Genomic DNA, 12,918 nt, shown 5'->3' with positions numbered 1-12,918 from the left:
AGATTTTTATGTGTCAGGATCAATGATCGTCCTTATAAAATTAACACCTCTACGCAATGGCAATCTTTCCACCCGACGCATTCAAGCTGATGTTCGCTTTACAATGTTAAGAACCGCTCTTGGAACCGGTTCGAGCTGGCCCGGAACACGACATAATCAGTCGACCGACTGATGAACATTACCAGCAGCACACAGGGCATGTGTTTTGATGGAAGATGAAGGGCGTTCATTAAACAATTCGAGCGCATGGTGCTCGTTCCTTTCTTCCTCCGCAACGCCAACCCCCAGCAGCATCTTGGCCGCTTATCAGCTAAACAGTGTGTCCGAAAGGAGTCAATCACCGTCCATTTTCACGGAGGCTCGTCTAGGTGGGCAATAATAATGCGGGGAGACTTTTGACCTCATTAATCAATCGTTCGACTCGATGTTTTTCTGAAACAGCTCTTTTCGGGGCTAGTGCGCCATTATCTTCTACCAAAATGTGAATTTCAAATCTTCTGTTAGTCTGAAATAGGAAGAAGAAAAATACTTGTCTGTTAACGTAATATACTTCGGAACGTTACACAACCATGGGGAAGAACTTTTTTTCACCAACCGGAAATTCCCGTTTTCATGTTATTACATCCGCCTGCTCGGACAAATGTTTGCACAAAAGTCTTCTCCCACGTGTACTTGTGCTTCCTTTGCCACTGTCCCAGATAACCTCTTCCTCTAGTTGCATTTTTGCTTCTATCCCAACTGTACACACAACCCGTACACACTTCAACCGAGTGAAAGGCGCCGTACGGTGACGTTTTTCGATACAGGTGTGCGCACGTTCGTCTGCTCTCGATTGCTTTGCGGGCGGTGCTGCCACGAAGCCACGGTTTCATCAGCCGGTGAAATGTGATTAATTGCATCACATTATACGAATGCGCGAGTGCGCTAGTCACAAGAGTGCAACACCCTACTGGCTGCGACACTGGCCCACATTTTTTGCACATTTCGCACACCAAGCCGCGCGCACATACACACGCTTACTATCTGCTTCTGCCCTGGTGCATTCAACACAAGGACACATGGTTTTGCAGCCGCAGCCGATTGTCCTTTTCCGGCAGAAGTTTTCACATTACATAATGTGACTTATTTGACCACCGCCTTTCTAACAAACCTACGCACGCACGCACAGTCCTACGAGTAACGTGTTTAGCAGTTGGAAATAACTTAACAACGTTTAAATACTTGCAGAATTAACGCAAATTGTGGAATAGTTAGCAGAAGAAATTTTTCCTTTACCTCACACGCACGCACGCACCAAACTTCTGCTTCTTCTTCACTGAGTTTGACAGTTAGCTCTTTTTAGCTTTTGCTTTTTTTAAACGCGTGATATGTCAAACAGTATACACAGTAGGGTTGATTTCTGGAAATGCATCAACCATCAAGGGCTTTAATGGATGAAGTGGCTTCTACACGCGCAAATTGATTGCACGAGATTCCAGCGAGACAATTAAAAGCATCGTATCGTTTAATTTTTGTATTGTCTCTCTCTTCTTGGGTTAACGAGCACTAAGGTTATGCCTGCCATTTTTGGATTACGAGACTTATTTTTACTGAATAGTCAGTCCTTGCTACGGCGGGACATCTGGATGGGATTTTATACCCTTTCCTGTCGTGTGGAACCGGCGCCGTTTATCACATACACCACCAGGTCCCGGCCGCCCCTAGTCTCTCTCTTGTTGGCTTTGACGACCTCTAAGGTCACGCCGGCCATTTCTGGCTTACTCGACTTGTTTTACCGCGTAGCTGGATAATCAGTCCTTGCTACGTGGGGACGATCCGAATGGGATTTGATCCCCGGTTCTGTCGTGTTAAACTGGCCCCGTTTAACACATCGCCCTAGTACTAAATACTAATTTAAGAAAATTATTTTATGTTTGATCTTGATTTCAATTAAAGAATTTATATTTAAATTGACATGAAAGAAAAAAGAAAAAATGAAGCAATAGGGATGAAAAACACATTGACGTGGATTATCCATTAGCGTTCTTCAAATTCTGGTAAATACTTCAACTTTGGAAGTGTTTATTAGTAAGGGACAGACTTCATCTTATCTAATGACCAGTAAAGTACTTATGAAAAAAAAAATCTTTTTCATCGTTTCCCCAAAAAAAAGGTTGCAAATTGATTTCTTGCTGTAATACACCACTTCGAACATCTTCACTGCATTGCAAAAGATGAGCTCTTGAAAGAGCAAAGCCATGCTAATGATTTGTCAATCCGGGTAATAAGCTCCATCCCGCTTGCAAAGGTTTAGCAAAAAAAGGTTCAATGATGTTTTGCGCCTTTTTTCTTTGAAAGAAGAAAGTGAATTCGTGTCCCCAGCGGTTTCTTTTTGAGGTAGCATTCATCCTCAAACACCCCTACATGCCATGAACATCTTTCCTATTAAGGATTTCCTCAGCCCAGGCATGATGCTATGTTATAAAATACACCTTAATTGCAATGTGCGCAATGTCTCTAATCGAACAGCCAATATTGGCGCCCAAAACGCAACATGGTTGGTACACTCGTTGGTGCATCTTGCCAATGCGTGTCGCATCTCAAGGCTTCACTTCTGCGGTGCTTCACAACAGGGGGGGCCACAGAATTGCAAACTCCGTTCCAAGCTGTAATGTAAATTGTACGGAGATTATCCCTCCCTACGCATTGATGGGGGCTTGTCCGTGTCAGCAAACGCTGGAACGCTTGTTAGACTTTTGCATTAGCATTATCCCGTACTGAGAGTCATTGATTGAGACAAGCTTCCAAATCCGGTGGCCAGACGCCAAGATGCGCTGGAAAGGAAGATCAAGCAAGATCAGTCGTTACTCTCTGTGCTGCTTGATCCAACGATCGTAACCGTCCCCATGGTGAGGGTAGGCGCAAAAACCATAAGAAACAACTCGCTTCAGCAAATATATACACACATACAGCTGGTGTGTATGTGCGTTACGATAGCATGCGATAAATGCGTACCCAAAAATGTAGAAAGAAAAAAAAAGCAACAAACCACACACGACTCAGTATCGTGACACATACACTCACTCATGTGTGTGTGTGTGGTTGGAACAGTTGAAAGTGAAATTGTTAACCTGTCGCACCGTGCCGATCAGGATTCTCTCCGGCGTGTGGCACACTAGTGATCGTGATTCCATGCCGGAAGGTTCGTTCGAAGAAGCTCCATCGTTGCGTTCGGAACGTGTGCCAAAAGGAAAAGCCAAAACCGAAAAAGTGCATTCGCGACTGTGCAGTAAAAGTGCAGTTTCGTAAAATAAAAAAAAAACAGTGAAGGAAGCAGAACTGACCACGAGCCTTTAACTGGCGCGAAGTGTAGTAGCCTCCAGATTAACACGCACGTTTTGTAGTGCGGTAAAGTTCAACGTACCGGGAATGAGACGGAACCGTTCCTTCCAGGGTTCGACGGCAGTGCTGGTGCTGTGGGCCGTTGTTGCCTGCAGCGAACTGATGCTGCACCCGGTACGGGCCGATGCACCGAAAGTGAGTTCGATGTTTATTTGCAATTGCCCACCGTCGATCGGTTACCGTACGTGAGGTGTTATGTCATTTTTTTGGGGGGTCTCCATGTAATGGAGGGTTGGTTTTTTTTGGGGTGTTTTATATTTACGAGGTCGCGGTCGAAAAAAAATTGCACAATGTTTCATTGCTGTGAATTTGTGTTGGATTGTGCTGTGGAACATTCGGTGCCATTAATTACATAAATTCATTGAGTAAAGATGTAAAATCAGTGTAAAACATTGCTAAAGTACAAAATGTACGAAATATGTATTCATATATGTATAATAAAATATGCATTTTATTTTACACTTTGTCTAACATTTTTGCATGTTTTCATGTTATTAATTTGCTTCATTAGTATTTTCTTAGTTTTCCTCTTTGATTTTATCTGTTTTCCCTTATGTTTAGTTGTTTTAAGGTTTTTGTATTTTAGGGTTTTTTAAATCGATTTTTTTTAACTTTTTTTTATATATTTTTTAAATCTTTTTTCGTTTGTTAAATAAAAGTTCTTGAAAAATGTTTTAAGAAAATTTAAATAAAAACGATCTATTGGATCTTTACTGAAGTTTAAATAAATTTTAATTGTTTAAATTACTCTTTACTATTTTTTAAGTTGTTCTACTCTTTGTATTTACCAGTTCTATACATTCTTCTTGGCTTAACGACCTTGCAGGTCACGCCGGCCATTTCTGGCTTACTAGACTTATTTTACCACGTAGCCGGATAGTCAGTCCTTGCTACGGGGGAACGGTCCGGATGGGATTTGAATCCGGTCCGGCCGTGTGGACTGGCGCCGTTTATCACATGCACCACCGGACCGCCCCAGTTCTATACATTCTACTTTTCTATTACCACTTTCATATTTGTAGAAAAGCAAAAAATAATTTCAAAACATATTAAAATATCGATAGTACTGATGTAATATCGTGAAGCATGAAAAAAACGAACACGGAACACAAGATAACAAAAATTGCGGTAACACTATTAAGTTCCAACACGATTAATCTCGATTGTAGAGCCGTGCGAGATGTAGAGCAAAACTGCTTTCTTGCGTGACTTTCTTTCGACTTGTTTGGTCGGATATTGGATTCCGTTACCAGCACAATCGGTATCGGATTCGGTTCCTCAAATTTTACCCCTGCTTTCGTAACACATTTTCCACCCGCCGAACTGATTTTCAAAGTCAACCAAACCGTTCGGTGGCGGTATACCGCTTGCAAGGTCTTTCGTTGGGTGGTGTGCTTCTTGCTTGATCCAAGTCCCCACCCCACCGAAGTATTAACACCCTTGGCGCATCTTTTGCACCACTAAATGGGCTGGCGCCTTTTGTGGGGAATTTTTTTTTAAATATGCGTGAATATTTATGCAAAACACGCAAACAAACATGCGTCCACATATGTGCTGCAAAGCGATCTTGATTATGATTACTTCGCTTTGGATTAAACCGAACACGATTCGTTGGGCGATCCTACTCCATTATCTTTTGTCGAAAAAAAAAGACAAAAAACTAAAAAAAAACATGGAAACAACCTTGGCACCGGTGAACCGTTACTGTTTTAGTGCCGTTGGATTTTACCGGTAGATCACCGGATCAGACTGCAAGCTCGATGGCTAATAAAGCGACTCACCTTGACGAGTGAATAGATGATAGTGAAATGTCCAAGGTTTTTTGTGTCTTAAAGCGCTTGCGAATACTTTCGCTTAAGCGTGCTCCAAGTAGAAGGACAATCTTGGGTTTTAGTTTTGTGTTTTATTTTTACTGATAAGATAAAATTAATCAATAGTAATTTTCTTTTCTTTCAAATTCCATCTCCCATAAATGTCCCTTAATAACCCGAAAGTTTGTTTCCAAAAAAAACTGCGAAAGTACACACCTCCAATAGGTTCATTACATCATTCGGAGGGCGCCGATGGAACTTCCATCGCTAGTGGTTGGTAACGAAATTCGACAAAAATTCACAACCATTCTCCACCAGCTAACGAACCGTGGAGGAAACTCATCCACCGAAACTACGGATCGCGTAAGACAAGTTTACGTGTCGCCGTCCATCGGGCAGGAAGCGCAATAATAAGTTTGCTATGCGAAAATGGCACGACGACATTGGTGACTTTTGCCAGGAAAATGGACAAAACGGGTTTTCTACTTACGGTGGGTACTGGGCTAAAACAACAACAACAACAGAAAAAATGAAAGAAGTCAACAAATGTGAAACTTTTTTCGTGTTTAACTTATGGTGACGCTTTTCACTTCGTTGCGTTGGGTTGTAATCATGAACCATGTAGTGATTACATGGGACCTTTTTGTATTGATGCGGTTGGTATTATGCAGGTGGCATGTAGTTCTTCATAGCTTCTTTCTTCTAAGTTTTATCGTGAAACAATCTGGCAACATGAAGGCAGCTAAGTGATCGAGAGCTTTCACTTTTCTATTAAGATATCATTTATTTTTTTCATTTTTTTGTTGTTATTTTGTTATTTACTGGAATTATGTAACCGGGTTATTAAACATGAAAATGCCCCTGACATCAACTCAGTCTGATAGTATACTGATAAAGGTGTTGGTAGTCAGGAGTGATGCTGATTCCTAACCAGAATCGTCCCCAAGTAGGCAGAACGCCATATCCAGCTAAGCTAAAGAATACATTAATTTCGACACATCCGATTATGATTTATGTCCGATCAACAATGGACATAAATTAAAAAGAAGCAAACAGGAGTATAAACTTATTTTGTCCAAAAAAATTAGTTTATAACAACTCTTAAAGTTCCTGAAAAGTCGTGTTGGAAGATAAATAGCACCGGGTCAAGTTAAGCGCGCTATGGGAATTCTCAAGATGAATGAACAATCTGGGAAATACTGTTCAGTATAACCAATCCTAGAATTTAGGATGTGTATTTTCAAATGTTGCAATGGTGTATGTGATAAACGGCGCCTTTCCACACGGCCAGGACCAGAGTTTAAATCCCATCCGGACCGTCGCCCCGTAGCAAGGACTGACTATCCAACTACGCGGTAAAATAAGTCTCGCAAGCCAGAAATGGTCGGCAGAGGTCGTTACGTCAAGAAGAAGATTTTCAAATATGTAGGTTTTTACTTCTAAAACAAACCGATATCGATCATGGCTTTGATCACCGCTCATTTAACTGGGAGTTATAAAGAGAAACTTAAAATTACGCTTGGCGGAATAGTAATATAATGTCACGGTTTAATCGAGCTTTGAACCCACACCTGGTCGTGTTGTAAAACCCTGTTTTGAAGATTCTACTATTGAACAGGGTAATTTATTTGAGACAAACAAGCCTATATAACCAAACATATCACAAAGAATTTGAGAATTTTATGATCAACTCAACAGTTTTTACCTTAATTCAAGTAGATCAATTAGATGATCGACATCTGATTTGTAGCTCAATATTTGTTTCTCTAGTTTGTTTAATTATATTATTTTTCCTACACTTTTACATTGAGTTTGTTTTAATTATAATACAAAAGTTCATCCCATTGCTTCTCTTTTCATCCAAAATCCATTCCAGAAACGATGTCTCAGCAAACCAACCGTCTCGAAGAAGGTGGACATGGTTATCCACCAATGTCAGGAGGAAATTAAGTCAAACTTGATCGAAGATGCGCTAAAGATTTTCACCGCCGAGCACGGTCAGCAGTGGCACGATCGTCGAAAGCGGGATGCCGATGAAGGTGCGCTGGATTTTTCTCACCCAACAATTGTTTCCCACGAGGACAAATGGATTGCAGGGGTAAGGAATCTTTAACGAAAATCAAACTCAAGATCGTTGTTTCAACTGGATATAAATCACTTCCCTTTGCAGTGTTTGATGCAGTGTGTGTACCGGAAAAATAATGCAATCGATAAAAACGGTTGGCCCACACTGGACGGTTTGGTCAGCCTGTACACGGATGGCGTAAATGAGCATGGTTACTTTATGGCCACACTGCGCGGCGTTGATCGATGTCTCAAGGGTACGTCGAAGAAGTATCAGATCAAACGGAATGATGCCGCTGGTAAGTGGAAATTCAATTTTCTCGCACCTCAAATTGAATGAAATGAAGAAAATATTTTGATTGTTTTTTTGCTAAACATTTTAGAAAACTTCGAACAGTGTGAGGTCGCGTTTGATGTGTTTGATTGTATTTCGGACATGATTACGGACTATTGCAGTGGCCAGTCGGAGAATGATCACTAATGGTTGTGATGGTGAAAAACTCGTCTAAAAGGTTTCAAATCAGTAGATGTAGCATTCCTTGTCAATCGATCGGTTTAATAAGGTGTTAAGATTAAAATTAAAAATAAGATAGCGTTTAATGAAAATGGCGAAAGGAAAAGAAATGTGATTTTATGTTGCTTTTATTAAAAATATATAATAAATCAAACAGGTGTGACATAAATTGAAGCTCCAACAGGAAAACAAAATTAATGAACAAAACGGTCTCCAGGGACCAGGAAGTGTGTAGCACAACTAACATCTAAACAAAACACAAACTGTCCACTAGACTCATCAGTTTGATGATTTTCCGGGGTTGTTAAACAGTGGCTGACATGGTTTTAGCAAGAAAATGGAAGCAGTTAAAGTATTTAAATGAAGAGTACATGAGCACCACTGGAGCAGTGCGACGCATTAAAATGCTAATTAGCTTTACCCTCAGTTAATTCCACTCAAAAAGGTCAAGACAGTGATGGAGCCAGGTGGACAGTTTTGGCGCATAAGGAAACATGGTTTACGAGAAGCTCATGCAAATGTCTACGAACGGGGAAGCAATGGAAACAATGGAATAGAATCAATGGCCACATTTGCCTGGTATGATATTACTTTTTTAATTAATTAACTAAATTGGAAGTATTTTAAAATCACACATGTGTAGTTTTTTTTTTAAACCATTTATGTTGCAATGCGATCAGTTCGTTAACCATGTTAAAGCTTCACCACGTTTTGGCTTCAAGCTTTCAGTTTTAGCTTCAAGATTTTCAAATCTCGTTGACAGTTCACGTGACAGTTAGTTTCAACGCCAGCTTTGTGTTTTTTAAGCCTCCAAAAAGACAACAGGAAAGTAAGGAACACATTTTACTACACGCAAGCTTCCTCAAGAACGGTCCCAATTCAGGGCCACCGGTCGGCAAACAATGGATTCTTGGCGGCTAAGTAAACAATCTTCAGCGAACACACCGCTCGGTACACCGAACCGCAACCGATTACGATCGCATCCGACACAAATAATTGCATTTGAGGTTCACCGCTTCTCACGGTTTTCGGTCCGACATGGTCAACAATTTGTCATCGTCCAATAAAGATCCTAAGAACAAATGGGCAACCGTAAACGCTAATCGCTGGGAATGGTAACCGATGAAGTTTCGCAACGGCGTTGTAAACTGTGACATTGTACCGTGTGCAAGATCGTACCGATAGCGACATTATCCAATTAAATCCTTCCGGTGCAAAGTATCAGCGAATTTTTGGTAGGTAGCAGTTACATTTCCGGCGTTTAAACAAGTCAGGTGATGAAAATTTAATTTACTATACCTATTTATTCTTTAAAAATAATTCACTGCTATGAAATTTTTGCCTTTTAACCATATTTAAAATTATTTTGGTTAACATATCTGTAAATTTTGAAAGTTCGGATCGACCCGCTCGTCACGAGGCGGAGAGGAGCACAGCGAGCTCGTTGGCTGGATCAGATGGAGATCGGATGCAGCTGTGGATGAAGGACTGCAGCCCTTGACCGAGTTTCCTGGAAACGGATTGGCGACCAAGCCATGTCTTTGCGACGTGCTCGACCATGAGCAGGCAATGCAAGAAGAAGAAGTTTGGAGATAGTAAAATTGGAATCCATTTCTTGGTTCTGTTTAAGTTGAATTTTCATATATCGAGGTAGAAGTGGAATTCTTCCCCAACTTTATGATATTTTTATTTCTAGAATCTATGTTCTGTAATAAATCCAATTTCAAATTATTATTAAAAGTTTTCTCAATTCATACATTTGATATGGAAAGTCTGAATATTAGTCGATAGGCAAAGGTTCCAAAAAAATTGGAAGTGATTTACATCATCCTCAAAATATTTCAATTTAACGTGAAGAGAATCAAGAAATGGAAACATGAGAATTGTTCTTGTTGGCTTGTTGGTTAATTTTTTTTGTGGTTAGCTATTCTCATAGAATTCACATAATGAGGAATACCTTAGTGTAATGGAATGTATCTTAGACTATCTTAAACTTAATTTAAAATCTTTCCATCCTTTTCAAAGTTATGCAAAGTGAAATCGATTCATATTGAAGTTTTCATAACTAACATACATGTAAAAACTTTTCTGATATGGCGGAAGTGTCTATTTTTTTTGTAAATCATCAATTTCATTTTGAACAGCATCCAGGAAGTGGGAAAGATTTTACATCTATCTCTATATATTCCCCATAAACTTGAAAGTAATCTAGAAAAGGCTGTAACTTTATGATTGGAAGTTCAGTCAGCGGAAAAATTACTTTCGAAGATCAACGAGGTTCGAGTCTTTTAATAAACACTAGTATGATAGGTGATTGTAGTTACGATGTCTTCCGTAATTTCATTTTATATCAGATCAAAAGTTACCGAAAGGAACTACAACATTCAAATCATCCATCGTCACGAAAGATCATGCTATAAATGCTATAAAGGACTATTTGTTGCACCAGTATTAAGACACTTCTCTGAGGAATACTTTGGTCGCATATGTAGATATCGGACGATATTGGAGAAGCTGATAACCTTATCAGACGTACGACTACACTCAGTATTGTGCTACAAGCGAGACTACTTCTGCTCCAATAATTTGACCATGTTATTAGACGTAGCCAATACATACTTTTCCAGCTTCAAGATTTATCGCGTTAGGTTTAGTTTGGTTTGATAATGAATATATCTTAAAGAAGGGAATAATCATTGCCCCTGCTAGCAGTAAACAAATGCTCATAAATGCCTTGAAAGAAGAATTTTATTTAAATAAAATATCTATAAGTAAATGACTCCATTGTGTGTTCTTGTTTATTGGTAAATCATTTGAACCAAATTCTTATCCAAATCCCTAAATCAAAAGAAAAACTAACAACAAAACGAACGTAGTTTTCTGAATTACGACTGTCATAAATAATCAGCTTGTAGAATTATAAATGCATTAATCAGCTTCATTTCAACCTATCAGATATGAGCATCTCACGCATGCCTAACTATACAAACTACGAACACAACCTATTTTAAGTCCATTTGATCTAATCAATTTTACACACATGATCACATTGAAAGGCGGATGAAACGATAACGAAACAATAATACGTTTGTGGTAATTAAGAAATGCATTGCTACAGCACGTGAGTGATGAGTTGTACAGATAATTTAAACGCAATGAATTTAATTTTCGATTTCAATTCAAAAATTGAGCTTGTTCAAAGGTTAAATTATTTGTTTGCAATGAAAACAGTAATTGACCTTTAATGCAGAGCAATTTTAATTAATATTAGTCAAATATTAAAGTTCAAACAAAGTTCAGTAATTATCGTCACTTTTCCTCAAACCAGATCTTGTCGACTGTGAGTGTTAATTTTACCATTTTAATCGTGGTGTACGATGGAAAGGCGTTGAATGTCCAAGTCGAACACTTCGTTCGTCTTAAACTATGAAACACCTGCTAATCTTCATCACCCACGTTTGAACGTCCGGTTTGGTAGTGTTGCATATCAAGCTAAGGGATCATTTCATAGTCATAAATCATCGGCTGATTTTAATAACAAGTAACGCCCTATTCCCCCCTCTTTACACCCCTTGACTCAACTGTTCACATTATCCCAAATGGTAAGTACACTCGGATGGCAGGGTTATTATAACGTACTGCTTGCTGTAAACAAGCAACCGGATGGTTTACCATCCGGTTTGGTGGAAAACTCAAAATCAACACCCAAAACCTAACCACTTCCTCGCGATCACACAAAATCTGGCTGTCTTCGGGAGACCATTGTCTGGTCAGTCCTAATATGCTGTCGACCACCGCAGACTTTTCGGAGGTACGAAAATTTAGCAAACACTACCCAACTACTACTGCTAGTACTAATACTACTACTGCCGCAATCAATCATTTCCATCCCGAAGACAACACCACACGGCCATTTACCACGGCAAAGAAGGAGGAAATCCTGCCAAAATAATCGGACAATCCGACAAACCGCTCCAATGCCACGTGCGATGGCACGCGAGTCTCGTCCATCTCGGCCGGGAGCTGTCGGATGGGTCATGGTTTCAGTTCTGTAACGTCCACCAACTTATTCGCTGACGGCTACCGCTCCCTTAGAATGTTTGGCGCGTCTGAACCATGGCGTTTGGAAAAGGGAGGGTGTGTAGATCGCGATCGCGATCGCGTGGAAACAATTGAAGACGCAAAAGTCCCGCCCATGAGCGAGCCGTTTCATTATGACGGTTGCCCTTGACTTGTATCTTCGGTGCGGGAAGGCAAGTCCATAAAACAGACAACGTTGTAGCCGGTGGTCAACGGTTTGACGCTTCTTCTTGTAGGTGCATCGATGTATCATGCGTTCGAGCAGACTGTGGCTTGGTAATGTATCATGTACTTATAAACCGTTGGTGTCTAGAACGACAGACAGAGTAATGGAAAATTATGCATGTGATAGAGTGTTTCACATTATGAAGGGGATTGTAGTAAATGAATTTTTTACTTTAGAAAAAAAAATAGTATTTTATGAATCCTTAAATTATGGCATTCTTAATGGAAAATATTTTTCACAATCAAACAAAAATCACAGGCTGAATCTTTAATTGAAAGAATAATACAAATCAAAATGCACCAAATCTTCTAATGAAACTTTCTTTTGCAAAAAGCGATCTTTAAAGTTAAAAAATTGAGAAATTGTTGTTCATAATTTTGAACTAAATTTGCTAAAATTGCTAATATTGCTGTAAACAACGATTGTTATGTTAGGGATGGTGTGATTACGTTACAGCAAGTGTTCATGGTAATAAAAATAAATGCTTAAATGGTTTTAAAATTATGTTAAAAAAAACCTGCCATAATTTTAAATTATATAAAATTCACTTCAACATTGTTTTTATCTATATACTAGCTTACCCGGCAAACCTAGCTTTGCCCTTAAACATGCCTTTTGTAATCAAAGCAAACATTTTGAGTGTTCAATCTTGCTTGATTCGTGTGATAGTATTAGAGTGGCGATTAGAGAATATCGTTGATTATTTGAAAATTCTTTAATTTTTGCCATTCTTAATCCAAATGATATTCCAAATCAATGCAATTTTTTCTTTTCTGTGGCTCTTCTTCTTCTTTTCTGCTACTTCAGGAGAAATTTCTGGCTTTCCTTGACGATTGGGATTT

The 12,918-nt window shown here is 39.4% G+C and overlaps 1 protein-coding gene across 1 annotated transcript; it reads left to right on the top strand.

Moving 5' to 3' along the window:
• The first annotated feature begins 1,778 nt into the window (after positions 1 to 1,778).
• Positions 1,779 to 8,374, top strand: LOC125772013 (general odorant-binding protein 70). The gene is made up of 4 exons (XM_049443289.1): positions 1,779 to 3,516; positions 7,069 to 7,290; positions 7,363 to 7,555; positions 7,640 to 8,374. The coding sequence occupies exons 1-4, from the start codon at positions 3,409 to 3,411 to the stop codon at positions 7,735 to 7,737; spliced, it is 621 nt and encodes a 206-aa protein (XP_049299246.1). The 5' UTR covers positions 1,779 to 3,408; the 3' UTR covers positions 7,738 to 8,374.
• Positions 8,375 to 12,918: the final 4,544 nt, after the last annotated feature.

This window comes from Anopheles funestus, chromosome 3RL, assembly GCF_943734845.2.
Source record: "Anopheles funestus chromosome 3RL, idAnoFuneDA-416_04, whole genome shotgun sequence".
NCBI classification, from domain to species: Eukaryota; Metazoa; Arthropoda; class Insecta; order Diptera; family Culicidae; genus Anopheles; species Anopheles funestus.
The sequence above is the reverse complement of the archived record's forward strand: the minus strand, read 5'-3'. Positions and strand labels throughout refer to the sequence as shown.

Bases quoted from the DNA above. Each gene is read 5' to 3' on its own strand.
- LOC125772013 (XM_049443289.1), top strand. From the start codon at position 3,409: ATGAGACGGAACCGTTCCTTCCAGGGTTCGACGGCAGTGCTGGTGCTG. The intron at 3,517-7,068 runs GTGAGTTCGATG...AATCCATTCCAG, and splicing joins TACGGGCCGATGCACCGAAA to AAACGATGTCTCAGCAAACC. The intron at 7,291-7,362 runs GTAAGGAATCTT...TTCCCTTTGCAG, and splicing joins AGGACAAATGGATTGCAGGG to TGTTTGATGCAGTGTGTGTA.